We start from the raw sequence: 23,672 nt of genomic DNA on the forward strand, positions 1-23,672 counted from the left end.
TCTTGTTTGTGATAGTCATTCTCTGGCACTTGTGTAGTGTGAATGTTACTTGCCACTTATCAGCCCAAGCCTGAATATTGTCCAGGTCTTGCTGCATGTGGACATGGACTGTTTCAGTATCTGAGGAGTTGCGAATGGTGCTAAACATCACACAATCATCAGCTAACTTCCCTACTTCTGACCTTATGATTGAAGGAAGGTCATTGATGAAGCAGCTGAAGATGGTTGGGCCTAGGACACTACCCTGAGGAACTCCTGTAGTGATATCCTGGGGCTCAGATGATTGGCCTCCAACAAGCACAGCACCATCTTCTGGAGTATTGTGTACAGTTTTTGTCGCCTTACCTAAGGAAGGATATACTTGCCATAGAGGGAGTGCAACGAAGGTTCACCAGACTGATTTCTGGGATGGCAGGATGAGGAGAGATTGAGGAGTCTGGGCCTGTATTCTCTAGAGTTTAGAAGAATGAGAGCTGATCTCATTGAAACATACAAAATTCTTACAGGGCTCGATAGGGTAGATGCAGGAACGATGTCTCCCTGGCTGGAGGGTCTAGAACCAGGGGACATAGTCTCCAAATTAGGGGGAGACCATTTAGGACAGAGATAAGCAGGAAATTCTTCACTCGTGGATGATGAATCTATGGAATTCTCTACCCCAGAGGGCAGTGGAGGCTCAGTCATTGAGTATGTTGAAGACAGAAATTGACGGATGTTCTTGATGCTAAAGGCATCAAGGGATACGTGTGCGAAAATGGTGTTGCGCTAGAAGATCAGCCATGATCTAGTTGAATGGCGGAGTAGGCTCGATGGGCTGAATGGCCTATTCCTGCACATATTTCCTATGTTCTTCTGTGCTAGGTATGACTCCAACCAGTGAAGAATTTTCCCCGATTCCCATGGAGTTCAATTTTGCTAGGGCTCCTTGATGCCACACTGGGTCAAATGCTGCCTTGCTGTCAAGGCAGTCACTCTCACCTCACCTCTTGAATTCAGCTCTTTTGTCCATGTTTGCACCAAAGCAGTAGTGAGGTCTGGAGCCAAAGTGGCCCTAACGGAACCCAAACTGAGCATCAGCGAGCAGGTTATTTCTGCTGAAGTGGTGCTTGATAGCACTGTCGATGACACCTTCCATCATCACTTTACTGATGACTGAGAGTAGACTGATGGGGCAGTAATTGGCTGGTTTGGAATTTTCCTGCTTTTTATGTACAGGACATACCTGGGCAATTTTCCACATTGTCGGGTAGATGCAAGGTGTGCAGCCAGTTCTGCAGTACAAGTCTTCAGTACTACAGCCGGGATGTTGTCAGGGCCCGTAGCCTTTGCAGGATCCGGTGCCTTCAGCCATTTCTTGATATCACATGAAGTGAATCGAATTGACTGAAGACTGGCATCTGTGATGCTGGGGAGTTCAGGAGGTGGCCGAGATGGATCATCATCTGGCTGATTGTTGCAAATGCTTCAGCCATTTCTCCTTGGAGCAAAGAAGATTAAGGGGAGATTTGATAGAGGTGGAGAAGATTATGACAGGTTTAGATAAGGTAGACAAAGAAAAGCTCTTCCCATTAACTACTGGTACAAGGACTAGGGGACACAGATATAGGGTTTTGGGCAAGAGATGCAGGAGGAATGTGAGGAAGAACTTTTTTTAACGCAGCGAGTGGTAATGACCTGGAACTTGCTGCCTGCAAGGGTGGTGGAAGCTGAGACGATCAATGGGCACTTGAGGGAAATAAACTTGCAGGGTTATGGGGTTACAGCAGGGGAATGAGACTGACAGGATTGCTCTGTAGAGAGCCAGCATGAATTTGATGGGCCAAATGCCCTCTTTCTGTGCTGTAATGAGTCAGGCTGAGTTGAGATTGCACACTTGCACTCCTGCGTCATGTATTGATTAAGTCACCAATTATGTTCGGAGGCCTCTTGCCACATTTCTAACAAGTGTACTTGGCTGCAGAATTCCTTTAACAATCACCGATAATTTGGTGAAGTAACCTTCATCGATGCAGCACCTCCGATTAGTTAGCACACTGATACCAAAATTCAACAGAAGATTAAATTTCAATGTTATGCATTACATTTCTTGTACAACTTTTGCAACTTGGGCGGCACAGTGGCGCAGTGGTTAGCACCGCAGCCTCACAGCTCCAGCGACCCGGGTTCAATTCTGGGTACTGCCTGTGTGGAGTTTGCAAGTTCTCCCTGTGTCTGCGTGGGTTTTCTCCGGGTGCCCCGGTTTCCTCCCACATGCCAAAGACTTGCAGGTTGATAGGTAAATTGGCCATTATAAATTGCCCCTAGTATAGGTAGGTGGTAGGGGAATATAGGGACAGGTGGGGATGTGGTAGGAATATGGAATTAGTGTAGGATTAGTATAAATGGGTGGTTGATGGTCGGCACAGACTCGGTGGGCTGAAGGGCCTGTTTCAGTGCTGTATCTCTAAACTAAACTAAACTAAACAATTCATAACTTCAAACTACTCCCAGCACTAACACCACCAGTGACAGACCTACAGGAGACGGCGGGGTGAATTTTACAGCCCCCCCCCCCGATATTGAGGGAGTCATGGCAGGGGTGGGGGCTGGAAAATGCCTCCGGAAGAGGCCCGCCATGGAACTCAACGCAGGGAAGGCCCAACCCCATATTGCCGGTGCCGCCGAGGCCTCGTGGCGGGTCCCCTGCTGCTCGGTGGCGGCATCAAAATTTAAATATTTAAATGTATGTAAAGCAATGAATTAATCAGTTACCCGCTCCCGCCATCGGTCCCAGTGCCATATTGGTGGTGGCAGCCGGCACTCCCGCGCCTTCAGATCTCCGTTGGGAGAAATGGGTCGGAACACTGGTGGAGAGGGGGAAGCAGATAAGTTTTCAGGGCGGACGGGGAGGGGAGGAGAGGGGAGTGGGGTGAAATGTTTTTGATTGGGGGTAGTGGGAAGGGGTAAATTTCATTGTTTATGAACTTTGGGCGGGGGGGAGGAAGGTCGGGATCACAAGGTAAGTTTTTTGACAGTAGGCGGAAGAGAGCAGGTAATAAATTTTAAGGTCATGGGGGTGGGGGTTGTGATAACTTTATTCACTTTGTTACAATCATGTATCTTTAAAAATTTAAATTACATTGAAGGGCTGGAAGCCCTTTAAAAATGGCATTGGTGCCTGTGCAATGGTGCAGTTTTAAATCTCTTACAATTAACCTTGTATCTGCCACACCTCAACTACTGGAAGCAGTCTGCTTTCATTATACCCATTCCCATCCCATCATTCAGGGCTTTAGACACTTCATCGCCCCAGAATCTGCATCATACTAATGAGGCACAACTTTTCAAGTTTTTCTTTGTGTCCATACTAGCAGCAGTCTGGTGAACCTAGTGTTGAACCCACTCAAAGTATCTCTCTGATCATCTGTAAAATTGGCCCCTAGAATTCTCTGAATGACTGCGTACCTCAGACTGCAGCATTATCCAATGCACTCTCTCCAATCCAATTGTACATTTGTATTTTGTCTCCAGTTGCTTCAAGATGTTGGACCCACGATTCTCCAGCAGGAAACGAGAGATGCCGGGTTCCTGAAGAGTCACCGTCCTGGAGCAGATGTTTGAGATTACGCTGCGGAGGAGCTCGTCCACAGTTTGACAGGCCCTGGCCTCCCCAGTGATCTGTGAAACAACAAGCGCCAAGAGATGGACACTGGGAGTTTAATCCATTAATTGACTGGGCAGTCAATACGGAGGCATAAAACACACTGCAAATTCAGAGAAATACATAGGATATAGAGCGAACAGGCGATTTGGCCCAACCAGTGCATGCTGCATCTATGCTTCACTCGAGCCTCCTTCCTCACCTAATTATCAGCATAACCTCTACTCCCTTCTCCCTCCTCTGCTTATCTAGTTAACCCCTTAAGTGCATCTACACTATTCATTTCAACCACTCCCCGTTGTAGTGAGTTCCATATTCTCGTGACTCTCTGGGTAAAGAAGTTTCTTCTGAATTCCCTATTTGATTTTTTTGATGACTGTATTATATTTATGGTCCCTAGTTTTGCTCTTCCTCATAAGTGAAAACACACACACTGTCTACTCCATCAAAACCTTTCATAATTTTAAATACCTCTATTAGGTCACCCCTCAACCTTCTCTCAAGAGAAAAGAGACCCAGTTTATCCTTTCCTGATAGGTAGAATCATGTCGTTCTGGTATCAACCTTGTAAATTGTTTTTGCGCCCTTTTCAGTGCCCCTCTATCCTTTGTAATATGACCAGAATGATATACAGCACTCAGAGTGTGCTCTAACCAAGGCTCGATACAACTTTAGCATAACTTCCCTAATCGTCAATTCTATTCCTCTAGAAATAAATCCAAGTGCTTGGCTTGTTTTTGTTATTGGCCTGCGTCGCAACTTTCAGTGATTTGTAAATTTGTACTTTCAGATCCCTCAGCAACTTTACCAATCATTACAACACAGGAGGCCATTCAGCCATCGTATCTGCGCCAACTCTCAAAAAGAGTAGTTTACCTAGTGCCACTCCCTGGCCTTCTCCCCGTAGCCCTTCACATTCTTCCTTTTCAGATAACAATCCATCCAACTCCCTCTTGAATGCCATGATTGAACCTGCCTCCACCACACCCTCAGGGAGTGCATTCCAGATACTAACCACTTGCAGCACAAAAAAAAGTTTTCCCTCATGTCACCATTGCTTCTTTTGCCAATTACCTTAAATCTGTGCCCTTCTGTTCTCGATCCCTCCACCAATGGGAACAGTTTCTCTCTATCTACCCTGTCTAGACCCCTCATGATTTTGAATACCTCTATCAAATCTCCTCTCAACCGTCCCAACTCCAATCTATCCACGTAACTGAAGTTCCTCATCCCTGAACCATTCTCATGAACTTTTTCTGCACTCTCTCCAATGCCTTCATATCTTTCCCAAAGTGTGGCACCCAGAACTGGACACAATACTCCAGCTGATGCTGAACCAGTGTTTTACACACGTTTAACATAACTTCCTTGCTTTTGTACTCTATGCCCCTATTAAGGAAGCCTAGGATGCTGTATGCTCCATCAACTGCTCTCTCAACTTGTCCTGCCATCTTCAATGATTTATACACATATACACCCAGGTCCCTCTGCTCCTACACCCCCTTTAGAATTGCACCCTTTATTTTATATTGTCTCTCTGCATTCTTCCTACCAAAATGAATCACTTCACACTTCTCTGCATTAAATTTAATCTGCCAGTTGTCTGCCCATTCCACCAACCTGCCTATGTCCTTTTGAAGTTCTACACTATCCTCCTCACAGTGCATAATGTTTACAAGTTTTGTATCATTCAGAAATTTTGAGATTGTGCCCTGTACACCAAGGTCTAGGTCATTAATATATATCAGGAACAGCAAGGATTCTAACACCGACCCTTGGGGAACTCCACTAGAAACATTCCTCCAGTCCAAAAAACATCCATGAACCACTACTCTCTGTTTCCTATCACTCAGCCAATTTCACATCTATGTTGCTACCGTCCCTTTTATTCCATGAGCTATAACATTGCTCACGTGTCTGCTGTGTAGCACTTTATCAAACACCTTTCAGAAGTCCATGTACACCACATCAACAGCATTGCCCTGATCAACCTTCTCCGTTACCTTATAAAAAACTCCACCAAGTTAGTTAAATACGATTTGCCCTTAACAAATCCATGCTGGCTTTCCCGAATTAACTCGTATTTGCCCAAATGACTGCTAATTTTGTCCCGAATTATCGTGTCTAGAAGCTTCCCCACCACTGAAGTTAAACTGACTGGCTTGTAGTTGCTGGGCTTATCTTTCCAGCCTTTTTGAACATTTGCAATTCTCCAGTCCTCTGGCACCACCCCTGAATGTAAGGAAGATTGGAAAATTATGGCCAGTATCCTTGGATGCATCTCATCTAGTCTTGGTGCCTTATCAACTTTAAGTACAGGCAGTCTATCCAATGCCTCCTCCTCATCAATTTTAAACCTTTCAAGAGTCTGAATTACCTCCTCTTTCACCATGATTTGCGCAGCATCTTCTTCATTGATAAAGACAGATGCAAAGTATTCATTTAATACCTCAGTCATGCCGCTGCCTCCATGCGTAAATCCCCCTTTTGGTCTCCAATTGGCCCCACTCTGCCTTATACCACTCTTTTACTATTAATATCCCCATAGAAGACTTTTGGATTCCCTTTTATGTTAGCTGACAGTCTCTTTTCATACTCTGTTATTTGCTTTTTCACTTCCCCTCTGAACCTCCTTATTTTTTTCTTACTAAATTGTAATGCCTCACACATTTATCTGTGTTGAAATTCATTTGCCAATTATTTGCCCATGCTGCAAGTTTATTAATGTTTTCCTGAAGTTAGTTGCAGTTCTCCTCAGTGTTGACTATCCCTCCCAATTTAGTGTCTTCCACAAATTTAGAAATTGTGTTTTTGATCCCAAAGTCTAAATCGTTAATATAAATTGTGAACAACAAGGCCCCAGCACTGATCCTTGTGGAACACCACTTCCCACACTCTGAATAACTACCGTTTACCTTTATTCTCTGCTTTCTGTCTTTCAGCCAGCCAGTTCTCCATTCTGCTACTTGTCCCCTGACTCAGCAAACTCTGACCTTACTCAGCAGCCTATTGTATGACACTTTATCGAAGGCCTTCTGGAAATCTAGATATATTACATCTAGTACATTACCCTTGCCTACTCTCTCTGTTAACTCTTCAAACAATTCAACAAGGTTGGTCAAACAAGACTTTCCTTTTGAAATCCGGTACAATATTTTTGGTTTCTTGATGTTTTTTCTATTTTCTCCTTTAAGAGGATTCCATTATTTTTCGAATACCCGTATTAAGCTGATTAGTCTACAGCAGCAGATGCAGCAACAACTTGTATTTATATTTATTACTTTTTTAAAAAATTATAATTACAGCACAGGAACAGGCCCTTCGGCCCTCCAAGCCTGCGCCGATCCAGATCCTCTATCTAAACATGTCGCCTATTTTCTAAGGTTCTGTATCTCTTTGCTTCCTGCCCATTCACGTATCTGTCTAGATACATCTTAAAAGACGCTATCGTGCCCGCGTCTACCACCTCCGCTGGCAACGCGTTCCAGGCACCCACCAACCTCTGCGTAAAGAACTTTCCACGCATATCCCTCCTAAACTTTTCCCCTCTCACTTTGAACTCGTGACCCCTAGTAATTGAATCCCCCACTCTGGGAAAAAGCTTCTTGCTATCCACCCTGTCTATACCTCTCATGATTTTGTACACCTCAATCAGGTCCCCCCTCAACCTCCGTCTTTCTAACGAAAATAATCCTAATCTACTCAACCTCTCTTCATAGCTAGCGCCCTCCATACCAGGCAACATCCTGGTGAACCTCCTCTGCACCCTCTCCAAAGCATCTACATCCTTTTGGTAATGTGGCGACCAGAACTGCACGCAGTATTCCAAATGTGGCCGAACCAAAGTCTTATACAACTGTAACATGACCTGCCAACCCTTGTACTCAATACCCTGTCCGATGAAGGAAAGCATGCCGTATGCCTTCTTGACCACTCTATTGACCTGTGTTGCCACCTTCAGGGAACAAAGGACCTGAACACCCAAATCTCTCTGTACATCAATTTTCCCCAGGACTTTTCCATTTATTGTATAGTTCACTCTTGAATTGGATCTTCCAAAATGCATCACCTCGCATTTGCCCTGATTGAACTCCATCTGCCATTTCTCTGCCCAACTCTCCAATCTATTTATATTCTGCTGTATTCTCAGACAGTCCCCTTCACTATCTGCTACTCCACCAATCTTAGTGTCGTCTGCAAACTTGCTAATCAGACCACCTATACTTTCCTCCAAATCATTTATGTATATCACAAACAACAGTGGTCCTTTAATAGCGCCTTTAATATAACAAAACATCTCAAGGCACTTCACAGGAGATCCCGCATGGGAGATTGGTTAAGAATTTAAGAGCCCATGTGATCCAAGGCAATTTGGAAAATTGGATCCAAATTTGGCATAGTGGCAGCAAGCAGAAGGTGATGGTCGAGGGCTGCTTCTGCAAGTGGAAGCCTGTGAGCAGTGGTGTACTGCAAGGATTGGTGCTGGGACCCTTACTGATTGTACTGTACATTAATGATTTTGACGTGAATACAGGGGGTATGATCAGTAAGTTTGCAGATGACACAAAAATCGGTGGGGTCATAAATAGTGAGGAGGAAAGCCTTAGATTACAGGACAATATAGATGAGATGGTAAGATGGGCGGAGCAGTGGCAAATGGAATTTAATCCTGAGAAGTGTGAGGTGATGCATTTTGGGAGGACTAACAAGGCAAGGGAATATACAATGAATGGTAGGACTTTAGGAAGTACAGAGGGGCCTTGGTGTACTTGTCCATAGATCACTGAGGGCAACAGTACAGGTAGATAAGGTGGTTAGGAAGGCATATGGGATACTTGCCTTTATTAGCCGAGGCACAGAATATAAGAGCAGGGAGGTTATGATGGAGCTGTATAAAACGCTAGTTAGGCCACAGTTGGAGTATTGTCTAGAGTTCAGGGCACCACACTATAGGAAGGATGTGAGTGCACTGGAGAGGGTGCAGAGGAGATTCACCAGGATGTTGCCTGGGCTGGAGCATTTCAGCTATGAAGAGAGACTGGTTAGGCTAAGGTTGTTTTCTTTGGAGCAGAGAAGGCTGAGGGGGGACCTGACTGAGGTATACAAAATTATGAGGGACATTGATAGGTTAGATAGGAAGAAACTTTTTTCCCTTCGCGGAGGTGTCAATAACCAGGGGCATAGATTTAAGGTAAGGGGCAGGAGGTTTAGAGGGGACTTGAGGGAAAATGTTTTCACCCAAAGGGTGGTTGGAATCTGGAATACACTGCCTGAAGGGGTGGTAGAGGCAGGAACCCTCACAACATTTAATAAGTATTTAGATGAGCACTTGAAACGCCATAGCATACAAGGCTACAGGCCAAGTGCTGGAAAATGGGATTAGAATAGATAGGTGCTTGATGGCCGGCACAGACACGATGGGCCGAAGGGCCTGTTTCTGTGCTGTATAACTATATGACTCTATGAGGAGGGTTATAAAACAAAATATGACACTGAGCTACGTAAGGAAATATTCTGGCAGATGACCAAGCACTTGGTTAAACAGGTAGGATTTAAAAACAGGCTTAGGGAAGGGAATTCCAGAGCTTAGGGCCCAGGCAGATAAAGGGAGCTGCCAATGGTGCAGCACTTAAACTTGGGGATGCTCAAAAGACCAGAATTAGAGGAACACAGATATCTTGGACGGTTGTAGGGTTGAGGAGATTACACAGAGATAGAGAGAGGTAAGACCATGAAAGGATTTGAAAACAAGGATAAGAATTTTTAAATCAAGGCATTGCTTAACCAGAAGCACAGGGGTGACAGATGAACCAGACTTGGTACAATTTGGGGTACGGGCAACAGAGCTTTGGATGACGTCAAATTTACAGAAGATAGAATGTGGGAGATCAGTCAGGGGTACGTTCAAGTAGTCAAGTCTAGAGTTAACAAGGGCATGGATGAGGGCTTCAGCAGCAGAAGAGCTGAGGCAGTGGTGTTAGTGGCAGTGCAGATATCTGCTTGAAAGATCATCTTGGGGTCAAATATGACACCGAGGTTGTGAACAGTTTGGTTCAGCTTCAGACAGATGCCAGGGAGAAGAATGAAGTTGGTAGCGAGGGAACAGAATGTGGAATAGGGACTGAAGAAAGTGGCTTTAGCTTTCTCAATAATTAATGGGAGAAATTTCTGCTCATTCAGTACTGCATGTGGGATAAGGAATCTGACAATTTAAGTGACTGTGGAAGGTTCGAGAGAGGTGGTGGTGAGGTAGAGCTGGGTGCCATCAGCATACATGTGGAAACGGATGCCGTGCTTTCGGATGATGTCACCGCTGAGGGGCAGCATGTAGATGAGAAATAGGAAGATGCCCTTGGGAGAGACCAGAGATAACGGTGTGGAAGTGGGAAGTGAAGCCATTCAGGTGATTAGATTAGAGAAAGATAAGACTGGGACCAGGCAAGTGCAGTTCCCCCCAGTTGGACGTCAGGAGAGAGGCACTGGAGGAGGATGGTGTGGTCAACCAGGTCAAAGGCTGCAGGCAATAGGTTTGAGAAGGGGTAATTTACCTTTGTCACAGTCACGTAGGATGTCATTTGTGACTTTGATAAGAACCGTTTTGGTACATTGGCAGGAGTGGAAACCTGATTGGAGAGATTCAAACATGGAGTTCTGGGAAAGGTGGGAATGAATTTGGCGGGCAAAAAGGACTTTCTTCCCTTCTTCAATATAGTTAAACATTAGCTATCGGCCAGTCTTCTGGCACTACACCTTTTTATAATTAATTATTAAATGTATGTAATAGTGCCTCTGCTATCTCCTCCCTAGTTTATTTTAGAATGCACGGATGTAATCTGTCTGGACCAGGGGTTTTATCCTCATTGAGTTTGATTAGTTTATTTAATATTTCACTTCTTTTTATTTTAAATGCAGTTATCTCATTTCTAATCTCATCTTCCAATGTCATGTCTATCTGATCTGTTTCCTGATAAATACTGAAGCAATGATTTAATATTTCTGCCATTTCACTATCACATCCTGTGATTTTATCCTGTCAATCCGTTAGTGGCCCTATTCCCATCCCAACTTTCCGATTTTGAATTTATGTGCCTGTAGAATATTTTACTATATTGTTTTATGGTCTTTGATAATTTAGTTTTGTAGTTTCTCTTTGCCTTTCTTATTGTTTTTTTGACTTCTCTCCTAGTCTCTTTGCATTCTTCCTTGTTGTGCTCTCCCCTGCTGTCCGTGTGCTTAGTGTATGACTCTTTCCTTACCCTCAAATTTTTCCCATATGTCTTTATTCATACATTTTGTTGCACTAACATTTAGCTTGTTCTTGTTTTTAGTGGAATATATTTTTCCTGGACTCTGTTGAACACTCTTTGAAATGTTCCCCATTGCTGTTGTACATCATTGTTTGCCAATGTTGCCCATTTTATTTTCTGAAGTTCTATTCTCATCCCCTCAAAATCAGCTTTTCTCCAATCTATCACGTCCTTCTCAATTATTATCTTTAACCAGATATTATGGTCACCATTGCCTAGATGTTCCCCTAATTTTATTTCTCTTATCAGCTCTGGTACATTCCCAATTACCAGATCCAGTAGCAAATCTTCCCTGTTGGACTTCTTACAGACTGGGTTAGAAAGAAGTCCTGTGCACATTGTAAGAACTCCATTCCCTTATCACCTTTCCCTAACTTTTCTAGAAAATTAATTTTGTGGTAGTTGAAATCCCCCATGATTACTATTCTATGTTTGTTACTCATTTCCCTAATTCATTTGCATCTCCCCTCCACTATTAGATGGTCTGTAGACTATCCCTATTAGTGTGATTGATCCTTTATTAGCTCATCTCTATCCACGTGGATTCTATTTCGGTGTTGTATTCATAAAGATTTTTCTAAAGAACTTGTAATTATCTCGTGCTTTTATCACAGTCAAACATCCCAAGGCCCCTTAAAGGAGCATAATCAGACAATATTTGACACTGAATCACATAAAAGATATTAGGACAGGTGCCTAAAAGCTTGGTCAAAGAAATACATTTTCAGGGCATCTCCAAGGAGGAAAGAGGGCCAGAGAGGTGGAGAGGTTTAGGGATGGAATTCCAGAGCTTAGGACCAAGCAGCTGAAGGTACGCTGCCAATGGTGAAGTGATTACAATCTGGGATGTGCAAGAGGCTAGAATTGGAGCAGCACAGGTATCTCAGAGGGTTATAGGGCTGGAGGAGGTTACAGAGATAAAGAGAGATGAGGCCATGCAGGGATTTCAACATATGAACAATAATTCTAGGTGTTTCTGGACAGAGAGGCAATCTCGATAGACAAGCACAGGGATGGTGGGTGAATTCAACTCAAAACAAAATCCTCTCTTTTTTTATCCATTCATGGGATGTGGGTGTTGCTGGAAAGGCCAGCATTTATTGCCCATTCCTAATTGCCCTTGAGAAGGTGGTGGTGAGCTGCAGTTCGTGTGGTGTAGGTACACCTACAGAGCTGTTAGGAAGGGAGTTCCAGGATTTTGACCCAGCGACAGTGAAGGAACGGCAATATAGTTCCAAGTCAGGATGGTGTGTGGCTTGGAGGGGAACTTGCAGGTGGTGGTGTTCCCATGCTTCTGCTACTCATGTTCTAGGTGGAAGAAGTCATGGGTTTGGAAAGTGCTAAGGAGCCTTGGTGAGTTGCTGCAGTGCATCTTGTAGATGTTACACACTGCTGCCACTATCCATCGGTGGTAGAGGGAGTGAATGTTGAAGGTGGTGGATGGGGTACTGATTAAGCGGGCTGCTTTGTCCTGGATGGTGTTGAGCTTCTTAAGTGTTGTTGGAGCTGCACCACCCATCCAGGCAAGTGGAGAGTATTCCATCACACTCCTGACTTGTGAGCGAGTTCACAATTGTACCTTACATTACTGTTGTTAGATGCAGGCTCCCTGAGTCTGCATAGTTTTTTTTAGTGTTGAGAGAGCCCTGTGAGTTTACAGCTGGATCTACGGTCACTCTGGTGTGCTCTTTGGGGGATGGTAGCGAAGGTTCCGTGATTTCTTTTGCGGAGACAGTGTTTTCTCTGTGGAAGCTATATTTATGGGTGATTCAGATATGGTTATTGGTTTCTATGGCGGAGGCCGTTTGATAAAGATTTGCTGTGTGTTATTAAGTTTTTGTTGGAGGGGCGGGGGTGTTCCCTGTGGTTTAAGAGTTATTTGTGGAGGAGAGGGTCCCTGGTCCTGCAGTTTAAGAGGTGTCTGTGAGGAAGGGGTTCCCTGTGGTTTAAGAGGTGTTTGTGAGGAGGAGATTGAGGGGAGATTTGATAGAGGTGTACAAGATTATAACAAGTTAGACAAGAAAAAACTGTTCCCATTAACTGATGGTACAAGGACTAGGGGACACAGATTTCAGGGTGGATGTAAGGAAGAACTTTTTTAGCCAGTGAGTGGTAACTGGCTGCCTACAAGGGAGCTGAAATCAATGGCATCAAAAGGAAATTGGATGGGCACTTGAGGGAAATAAACTTGCAGGGCTAAGGGGATAGAGGGGGGGAATGGGACTGACTGGATTCCTTTGCAGAGAGCCAGCATGGACTCAATGGGCCAAATGGCCTTCTTCTGTTCAGTAATGTTTCTATGACTCTATAAGAACGAACCATGGGCTAGGCTCTTGATGAATGCCAATTTAGGCTGTTAGCAATCATGAGATTGGACCCTTGCAAGCATTATTACTTCAGCAAAGGAAGAGTAACAAAAAAAGCTACATAGATAAGAGAAAGGCCTACCCTTAGTCCCATGACATCGCCTTCTAATGGAAAAATCGAAACCTGACCAGTCCCAACTAGCAACTCCCGGTCATACTCCTGCAGGTATCTCAATTTGCCGGGTTCCATCCCTATCACAGATTCCATTGGAACAGCTTCTTTCAGTAAGTTTTCCACCAGTTTCTCATTTTCAACTTTAAAACATTTGAGGGTGATGAAATAGACCTGGTCCCCAACATCAGATACCCGAGCTTCACAGTACTTCAAGGACGAGAGGAGCTTCTCCCAGTCAGGAGAGGTGAGCACGTGGAGCTGCTGGTCTGATATCGAGGCACTAAACCGGCATAACTGTTGCTCGATTAGATGGGCAGCCTCATGGGCGGCAGGAACTGAAGAGGCAGTGACCGTCATCGCACTGTCTGAGACAGAATAACTAGTTGACGAGTCCCTTCCGGACAGCAAGTTCTGCAAGTAATCCCGTATATCGTCCCTGGAAAAGAACTTTGCCTGCTCCTCACTGATGGGGACATCCACTTGGGCTATGTTACTCAGGAATTCCAGAATCCGGCTTTTTGTCTTCTCGATCTGGAGGCAATCCAATCCAGAAACACTGACGCTGCTATTGTCGTCGATGTTCACGGACAAGTCTGAACATTCGTTCCTCAAGTCTTGTAGGAATGTGCTGGACCGCAAGATATTTAGCTTCAATTTGTCAGAGATGTTTATTGGGATCGTCAGTTCTGCCGCCACCTCAGCTTTGGCTTCTGCCATCTTCCTGTCACATTCTTGATCCGTGCTGGGCAGATGGAGAAAATCATAATAAGGACGAACGAGTAACTCACGTTCCTGCAGTTTTTGGCACTTCTGAAGAACCCGGTCAACAGCTGCAAGACAGGCAAAAAACAGACATCGACAGTGATGTACGAGCATGCCACACAAGGGAATAAGATAGCATCGTGGTGGACGAGCAACCCAGAGGTTGTCCCACTTATCGTGAAATGTAATAAATCAGACTTCACAGCAGAGAAATAGGCCATTCGGGCTCTGCCAATGTTTACACCCCAGTCGAGACTCCTCCTACACTTCTTCATCTCACCCGACCAGCATGTCCTTCTATTCCTTTCTCCCTCATGTATTTATCTAACTTCCCCTTCAATTCATCTCAACCACTCCATGTGGTAGCAGGTTACACAGTCTCACCAGTCTCTGAGTAAAAAAGTTTTTCCTGAATTCTTTATTGACTATCGTATATTTATGACCCCCTAGTTATGGACTCACCCACAGTGCGATCTCTACATCTACCCCGTTAAACCTTTTGATAATGTTAAAGACTTCTACCATAACTTCTCTTTCCTGGAGAAGTGATCCCCAGACTGTTCAATCTTTCCTGATAGATAAAATCTCTCCATTCTGCTATCAGCCTTGGAAATCTTTTGTGAAAACATTTGTGATTTAGCACTGAAGAATAAGATTGACCAGAATTGTCAGGGAACTTGCCAATCACCCTGTCATGCTGTCCAAGGGTCCTCAGTCATGTACTAAATGGTTGACCCTCTGAAAATAATTGTAGAGTGGACAATTAAAGCAACATAGCCAACATCCCAGGAACAGACTTCTTAAACAATAGCAGCATGTAGTATTTGCTATAATGGGCTCGGGACACAGATGGGAAGTCATATTAACAAAATACACTAAAAAAAAATCAGTCTTCAATGGGCATGCTGATTCTTGAGATAGATGTCAGGATCAGCATCGAGGGGACAAGAGGCTAGGTCTGCTCAACCACTTGCCTGGCAAATCATACACATCAATGGGATCATTTTGACGTAAAGCAGATGAACTTGAATCAGCCGCCTGTTATATATCTTTCCCCGATCTTCTAAAATCTGATTGGGCAATAGTGCAGGGTTTGCACAAAGTCAAAATTACCTCTGTGAGTTCTGTACACAAAAGAAACTCTAATTAAAACTGGATCTGAACTGGACAAACCTCTCTATTCCCCATCTCCCCGATGCCCCCTACCATCCCACCCATCCCCACACAGAAACAGCAGTAAATCCTCTGTCTTGGCCAATGTGAACCCTACACCAGTGACTACACTTGAAGTACTTCACTGGCTGTAACGGGCTGAGGGACATCCTGAGATGATGAAAGGCGTTATATAAATGCAAGTCTACCTTCCTTTCATTCCAGTCAGTAGCAATGGGCTTTGCATTGTAGTAAGGGACTGCTATGTATCGCAAATACCTAGATGCTGAAGCAGTCGGCATCCACATGCAGCAAGACCTGGACAACATTCAAGCTTGGGCTGTTAAGTGGCAAGTAACATTCACCCCACAAGAGTGCCAGGCAATTATGATCTCCAACAGAAGAGAATATAACCATCTCCCCTTGACATTCAACAACATGACCATCTATCCACTATCAACATCCTGGGAGCTTACCATTGACAAGAAACTGAACTGAAGCAGCTACATAAATGTTGTGGCCACAAGAGCAGGTCAAAGTCTGGGAATTCTGCAGCAAGTAACTCACCTCCTGTCTCCCCAATGCCTGTCCACAAGGCACAAGTCAGGAGTGTGATGGAATACTCTCCACTTGCCTGGATTGGTGCAGCTCAACACTCAAGAAGCTCGACACCATCCAGGACAAAGCAGTCTGCTTGATTGGCACCCCATCCATCACCTTCAACATACACTCCCTCCACCACTGATGTACAGTAGCAGCAGTGTGTACCATCTACAAGATGCACTGCAGCAACGCACCGAGGCTCTTTTGACAGCACCTTCCAAACCCATTTATTAGGCTGGACTTAGTCTTCAACAGAACACAGAGCTGGAAACAAAATATTTTGATAAAAGTTCAGTCAGGAGCCAGTGGCTGTTCTTCACTTGCCTACCGTCCCTGACAGCTGAGCTCTGGGACTCCACGCAGGAAGGGTCACAGGGTCAACCTGTGTCATATGAACATACGAATTAGGAGCAGGAATAGGCCACTTGGCCCCTCGAGCTTGCTCCGCCATTCAATAAAATCATGGCTGATCTGATTGTAACCTCGACTCCACATTCCTGCCTATCCCCAATAACCTTTCACCCCCTTGCTTATCAAGAATCTATCTACCCCTGCCTTAAAAATATTCAAAGACTCTGCTTCCACCACCTTTTGAGGAAGAAAGTTCGAAAGATTCACGACCCTCTGAGAGAAATAATTTCTCATCTCTGTCTTAAATGGGCAACCCCTTATTTTTAAAAGTGACCCCTTGTTCTAGATTCTCCCCCAAGGAAAAATATCCTTTCCACATCCACCCTGTCAAGACCCCTCAGGATCTTATATGTTTCAATCAAGTCGCCTCTTACTCTTCCAAATTCCAGCAGATACAAGCCTAGCCTGTCCAACCTTTCCTCATAAGCCAACATACCCATCCCAGGTATTCGTCTAGTAAACCTTCTTTGAACTGCTTCCAATGCATTTACATCCTTCCTTAAATAAGGAGAGCAGTACTGTACACAGTACTCCAGATGTGGTCTCCTGTATAACTGAAGCATAACCTCCCTACTTTTGTATTCAATTCCCCTCGCCATAAATAATAATTTTCCTAATTACCCGCTTGTCATTTACTTTGTAGGGCAGCACATTGTAAACATGTGTCCCCATTAAGGCAAGTTGTGTCAATGTTAACACAAAGCACTTTTAATACCCCATCATGGTCAGGGATCCTTCTCGAAATTGTTTTACAGCTGAGCTTGCTTACTAGGCCACTTCAGAGGGCATTAACAATCACAGGAACAGAAGGCGGCCATTCAGCCCCTCGACCCTGTTACATCAATCAATGAGTTCATTGTTAAACTGTACCCTAAGTCCACCCGCCTTAGCTCCTATATTCCTTAATATTTTTGGCTAACAAAATATTCTACATTCCGGGGAATACAAGCCTAGTTTATGCAATTGCTTCACATAATTTAACTCTAGGAACCCTGATAACATTCACATAATAGTGTGGTTCTCATAGCGTGGTCCGCGCGAGGATCCTCCAGGTGGTCTGTGGGCTGATCCAAAATGTAAGTCACTGAGGTGTAACATCATGGCCGAGGCCATCCGAGAGAACCGGCCAAAACCCTCATCCCCACTCCTCGCGTGATGTCACATGACCAGACTGGATCCTGTGTACATGGCATGAGTCGTCATAAGCATGAACAACAACAATGCAGTTTTATAGTAAGATTTATGTTACCAACACAACATCCAACTGTGAGATCGGATTTTCAACACTTGAGGCGCAGAAAACAAAGAGGAACCAGCTGAATGTGGAGCCTGACATGAACCTCTGCAGTTTGAAACCAGACATCACCTCATTGATGTCTCATCAAGTGAAAGCGGATGGGGTGGGTCTGGCAAACGGTCTATGGGGTCTTTTGCCCCGCCTAAGTAGTTTGTGAACAAAAACATTTGAGAACCACTGGCAGAGTGTGAACCGGAGTCATGGATTGGGGTAGAAGGACAGTGACTGCTACGTGCCAAGCAGTTTATCACCTGTATAAGAGTCCTCAATTCCTGAATGTAATCAGAGTTCCTCGCAGATTGGAAAGTGACCAAGACTTTACCCAAACATACTGTCCATTCTGCCTTATCTGCAGGCACTACCATGTGGGCTTTACTACTGAGAAAGCTTTAGAAGATTAAGGGGTTACCTAATTGAGTTGTTTAAGATGATTAGAGGATTTCATCGAATAGAGAGAAATATTTTCTGTGGTGGAGGAGTCCAGAACAAGGGGGCAGAACCGCAAAATTGAAGCTCAGCTGTTCAGGGGTGAGTGCAGGAAGGAAGAAAGAAAGAATTACATTTATATAGCTCCTTTCACCACCACGGGACATCTCAAAGCACTTTACAGCCAATCAAGTACTTTTTGAAGTGTAGTCACTGCTGTAATGCCGCACCCAATTTGTGCACAGCAAGATCCCATAAACAGCAGTGTGATAATGACCAGATAATCTGATTTAGTAATGCTGATTGAGAGATTAAATATTGGTCAGGACACGGGGGTTAACTCCCCTGCTCTTTTTCTGAAATAGTGCTGTGGGAGCTTTTCTTGACTTGAATTTCACAACTTGTCAATATGGGATTTGAATTCACCACCCTTTGTGTTTCTAATCCAATACAACTCCCACTACACCACAATACCTAGCTTACCTCATAGCCTATGCAATGAATAAATGAATCCATTAATAAATACCTTCCCATTCCTGGAACACAATGATGGCTCTTCCTCCTGGAACCATGGTAACATCGAGCACGTTTCCTCCATTGCTGCGTCGGCTCTCAAAGTAAAGACATAAGATGTCCTTATCATCTGTGGGACTGAGGTTTTCTACCAGAATGCGGTCGGTTCGGGGCAGCTGTTCAACTTCTATGGTGGCACCCTGCAAACATCGACTTCTGGCCTTTTTCTTTATTCCCTCAAGAGCTGGAAAATATAAAAAAAATGTAGAAAGCTTTCCACATACAAGACAGGCCCCAGAGTCCAAATGCCTGAGATCTTGTGCTATAGGTTTCTATCGATATCATTACTGGTTGTCCAATAACCCCCTCCCCCACCTCTGCTGTATAGGGAACATCTTGTTATCTCTTCTCTTCACAATAATACCAAACAAGAATCTCACTGCAGGGAGCCACAACACAAAGCTGCATCCTCCAGCTATATACTGGGATGCACAAAACTGCACACATCTATACCTTTGGCTTAGCAAGGTTTTGTGTAATCTATTATAATTAATGCCTTCCAGAAACATGACATACCCTCCATCAATAATCACATAGACTCACGCCTCTCATAGGTTCAAGCCCCACTCCAGTACTTGAGTATCTAATCCAGGCAGACACTACCAGTACAGTACTGAGGCAGGGCTACACTGTTGGAGGTGCCATCCTTTGGTTGAGATGTTAAACTGTTCTCCCCCTTTGCTAGTTCAGGCTTGGGTCAGAGAGGAGCAGGGGAGCTTTTCAAGTGCAACAAAAGCAAACAACAAAATAATTCTTGACGAAAGATCGTCGACCCGAAATGTTAACCCTGTTGCTCTCTACCTGCTGAGCATTTTCTGCTTTGAATTTTTCCAGTGTCCTGACTAATACTTAACCCTCAGCAAACCCCAGCCAAACCATTTCCCTAGTCATTCATTTCACTGCTGTTTGAGGGATCTTGCTGTGTACAAATTGGCTGCTGCTTTTGCCAATCTCTACACTTCAGAAGTAATTTGTTGGCTGTGATGTGTTTGGGATGTCATCAAAGGCACTAAACAAATGCAAGTTCTTTCTTACTTATTTTCTATAGGGATTGGGTTGGATTATATAAGGTAGATAATGTGGAATCATCCTAAAGAAAAATTGGATTGGTATCTAAGGGACTGGGCGATTGAAAGGCATTACTTTTGGTACCAGCCAGATGGCTGCATGTCATAGAAACATAGAAAAAAAATAGGAGGAGTAGGCCATTCGGCCCTTCGAGCCTGCTCCGCCATTCATTATGATCATGGCTGATCACCCACCTCAGTAACCTGCTCCCGTTTTCTCCCCATATCCTTTGATCCCTTTCACCCCAAGAGCTATATCTAACTCCTTCTTGAAAACATACAATGTTTTGGCCTCAACTGCTTTCTGTGGTAGTGAATTCCACAGGCTCACCACTCTCTGGGTGAAGAAATTTCTCCTCATCTCATGTCCTATCATTACGTCAAATCACAAGTCAAAAGGTCATAGTCAGGAGGCTGCCGCTAGGAACTAACATTCTTATCAGTATGTTTTTATTTTCCAGTTTGTGAATTAATAGTTCTACTAGAGGTGGCGAAAAGCTTCAGAGCCTTATTCTGGAGTATGTCCCCAAATCTACATTTCAGCTTCCCTCAATCAGGAAGATGAGCTGCTTGTAGTGGTCCAAAGATTGATCTCTGATCTGTGCTGAGCCAGCCAGACTGAGTCAGGGCAATGACTGAGCTACAGGCCGGCTGCTGACACCAGTGGAATCCAATCTTTTTAAAATATTTATTCTTCACATTTGGGTGTTGCTGGCAAGTCTGACATTTATTGCCCATCCCGAGTTACCCAGAGGGTAGCGATAAGGCCTTATTTTCTGTAGAGGTTTGTTAAAATTGTTTAGCTTGCTATGCAACTTAAGGGGGCAGTTAATAAAGTAGCATGGGACTGGAATCACAAATAGGCCAGACCGGGCAAGGATGGCAAGTTTCCTCCCTGAAGGTACTTCAGTGGATGTTTTTATGACAACCTGTCAGTTTCATGGTCACTTTTGCCAATTATTTGCAAATTGTTTTTATTCGTTCCTGGATGCGGGCGTCGCTGGCTAGGTCAGCATTTATTGCCCATCCCTAATTGCCCTTGAGAAGGTGGTGGTGAGCTGCCTTCTTGAACCGCTGCAGTCCGTGTGAGGTAGGTATACCTACAGTGCTGTAGGAAGGGAGTTCCAGGATTTTGACTGAGTGACAGTGAAGGAACGGCGATATAGTTCCAACTCAGGATGGTGTGTGGCTAGAAGGGGAACTTGCAGGTGGTGATGTTCCCATACATCTGCTGCCCTTGTCCTTCTAGGTGGTAGAGGTTGTGAGTTTGGAAGGTGCTGTCTAAGGAGCCTTGGTGCGTTGCTGCAGTGCATCTTGGAGATGGTACACACTGCTGCCACTGTGCGTCGGTGGTGGTGGAGGGAGTGAATGTTTGTAGATGGGGTGCCAATCAAGTGCGTTGCTTTGTCTTGGATGGTGTTGAGCTTCTGGAGTGTTGTTGGAGCTGCACCCATCCAGATAAGTGGAGAGTATTCCATCACACTCCTGACTTGTGCCTTACAGATGGTGGACAGGCACTGGGGAATCACGAGGTGAGTTACTCGCTGCAGGATTCCTAGCCTCTGACCTGCTCTTGTAGCCACGGTATTTAATATGGCTACTCCAGTTCAGTTTCTGGTCAAGGGTTAGCCCCAGGATGTTGACAGTGAGGGATTCAGCGATCATAATGCCATTGAATATCAGGGGGAGATGGTTAGATTCTCTCTTGTTGGAGATGGTCATTGCCTGGCACTTGTGTGGCACGAATGTTACTTGCCACTTATCAGCCCAAGCCTGGGTTTTGTCCAGGTCTTGCTGCATTTCTACATGGGCTGCTTCAGTATCTGATGAGTCGCGAATGGTGCTGAACATTGTGCAATCATCAGTGAACATCCCCACTTCTGATCTTATGATTGAAGGAAGGTCATTGATGAAGCAACTGAAGATGTTTGGGCCTAGGACACTACCCTGAGCAACTCCTGCAGTGATGTCCTGGAGCTGAGATGATTGACCTCCAACAACCATAACCATCTTCCCTTGCGCTAGGTATGAATCCAACAAGGGAAGTGTTTTCCCCCTGATTCCCATTGACCTCAGTTTTGTTCGGGCTCCTTGATGCCATACTTGGTCAAATGCTGCCTTGATGTCAAGGGCTGTTACTCTCACCTCACCTCAAGTTCAGCTCTTTTGTCCATGTTTGAACCAAGGCTGTAATGAGGTCAGGAGCTGAGTGGCCCTGGAGGAACCCAAACTGAGCAGTTTATTGCTGAGCAAGTGCCACTTGATAACACTGTCGACGACACCTTCCATCACTTTACTGATGATTGACAGTAGATTGATGGGGTGGTAATTGGCCGGGTTGGACTTGTCCTGCTTTTTGTGCACAGGACAGACCTGGGCAATTTTCCACATTGCCGGGTAGATGCCAGTTTTACAGCTGCACTGGAACAGCTTGGTTAGGGGTGCAGCAAGTTTTGAAGCACAGTTCTTCAGTACTATTACTGGAATGTTGTCAGGACCTATAGCCTTTGCAGTATCTAGTGTCTTCAGTCATTTCTTGATATTACGCGGAGTGAATCGAATTGGCTGAAGACTGGCATTTGTGATGCTGGAGACTTCAGGAGGAGGCCGAGATAGATCATCAACTTGGCGCTTCTGGCTGAAGATTGTTGCAAATGCTTCTGCCTTATCTTTTGCACTGATGTGCAGGGCTCCCCATCATTGAGGATGGGGATATTTGTGGAGCCACCTCCTCCTGTTAGTTTAATTGTCCACCAACATTCACGACTGTGGCAGGATTGCAGAGCTTAGATCTGATCCATTGGTTATGGGATCGCTTAGCTCTGTCTATCGCATGCTGTTTACGCAGTTTTGCACGCAGATAGTCCTGTTTTGTAGCTTCACCAGGTTGACACCTCATTTTGAGGTATGCCTGGTGCTGCTCCTGGCATGCCCTCCTGCACTCTTCATTGAACCAGGATTGGTCTCCTGGCTGGATGGTAATGGTAGAGTGTCACCACAAGCACTGTGTGGTGGTCACTCCTACCAATACTGTCATGGACAGATGCATCTGCGGCAGGCAGATTGGTGCGGACGAGGTCAAGTATTTTTTTCCCTCTTGTTGGTTCCCTCACCACCTGCCGCAGACCCAGTCCAGCAGCTATGTCCTTTAGGACTTGGCCATCTCGGTCAGTAGTGGTGCTACCGCGCCACTCTTGGCGATGGACATTGAAGTCCTCCACCCAGAGTACATTTTGTGCCCTTGCCACCCTCAGTGCTTCCTCCAAGTGGTGTTCAACTTGGAAGAGTACTGACTCATCAGCTGAGGGAGGGCGGTAGGTGGTAATCAGCAAAGGGTTTCCTTACCCATGTTTGACCTGATGCCATGAGACTCCATGGGGTCCGGAGTCGATGTTGAGGACTCCCAGGGCATTTCCCTCCGTACTGTATACCACTGTGCCGCCACCTCTGCTGGTTCTGTCCTGCCGGTGGGACAGGACACACCCGGGCATGGTGATGGCAGTGTCTGGGGCATCGTCTGTATGATTCTGTGAGTATGACTATGTTAGGCTGTTGCTTGACTAGTCTGTGGGACAGCTCTCCCAACTTTGGCACAACCCCCCAGATGTTAGTAAGGAGGACTTTGCAGGGTCGACAGGGCTGAGTTTGCCGTTGCCGTTTCTGGTGCCTAGGTCGATGCCGGGTGGTCTTTCCAGTTTCATTCTTTGCTGACTTCGAATCGGTTAGATACAACTGAGTGACCTGCTAGACCATTTCAGAGGGCATTTAAGAGTCAACCACATTGCTGTGGGTCTGGACTCACACATAGGCCAGACCAGATAAGGACAGCAGGTTCCCTTCCCTAAAGGACATTAGTGAACCAGATGGGTTTTACAACAATCGATAATGGTTTCATGGCCATCGTTAGACTAGCTTTTTAATTGCAGCTTTTTATTAATTGAATTCAAATTCCA

The 23,672-nt window shown here is 44.9% G+C and overlaps 1 protein-coding gene across 7 annotated transcripts in view; it reads right to left on the minus strand.

Moving 5' to 3' along the window:
• parp10 (poly(ADP-ribose) polymerase family member 10) overlaps positions 1-23,672 on the minus strand; it is a 59,968-nt gene that overhangs the window by 27,223 nt on the left and 9,073 nt on the right. For all 7 annotated transcript variants that reach the window (XM_068015740.1, XM_068015744.1, XM_068015742.1 and 4 more), the window contains 3 exons: positions 18,606-18,836; positions 13,396-14,258; positions 3,445-3,657 (listed from right to left, as the gene is read on the minus strand). In XM_068015740.1, the coding sequence (XP_067871841.1) occupies positions 3,445-3,657; positions 13,396-14,258; positions 18,606-18,836 (1,307 nt within the window). The remainder of the gene's footprint in view (positions 1-3,444; positions 3,658-13,395; positions 14,259-18,605; positions 18,837-23,672) is intronic.

This window comes from Heterodontus francisci, chromosome 2 (genome assembly GCF_036365525.1).
Source record: "Heterodontus francisci isolate sHetFra1 chromosome 2, sHetFra1.hap1, whole genome shotgun sequence".
NCBI classification, from domain to species: domain Eukaryota; kingdom Metazoa; phylum Chordata; class Chondrichthyes; order Heterodontiformes; family Heterodontidae; genus Heterodontus; species Heterodontus francisci.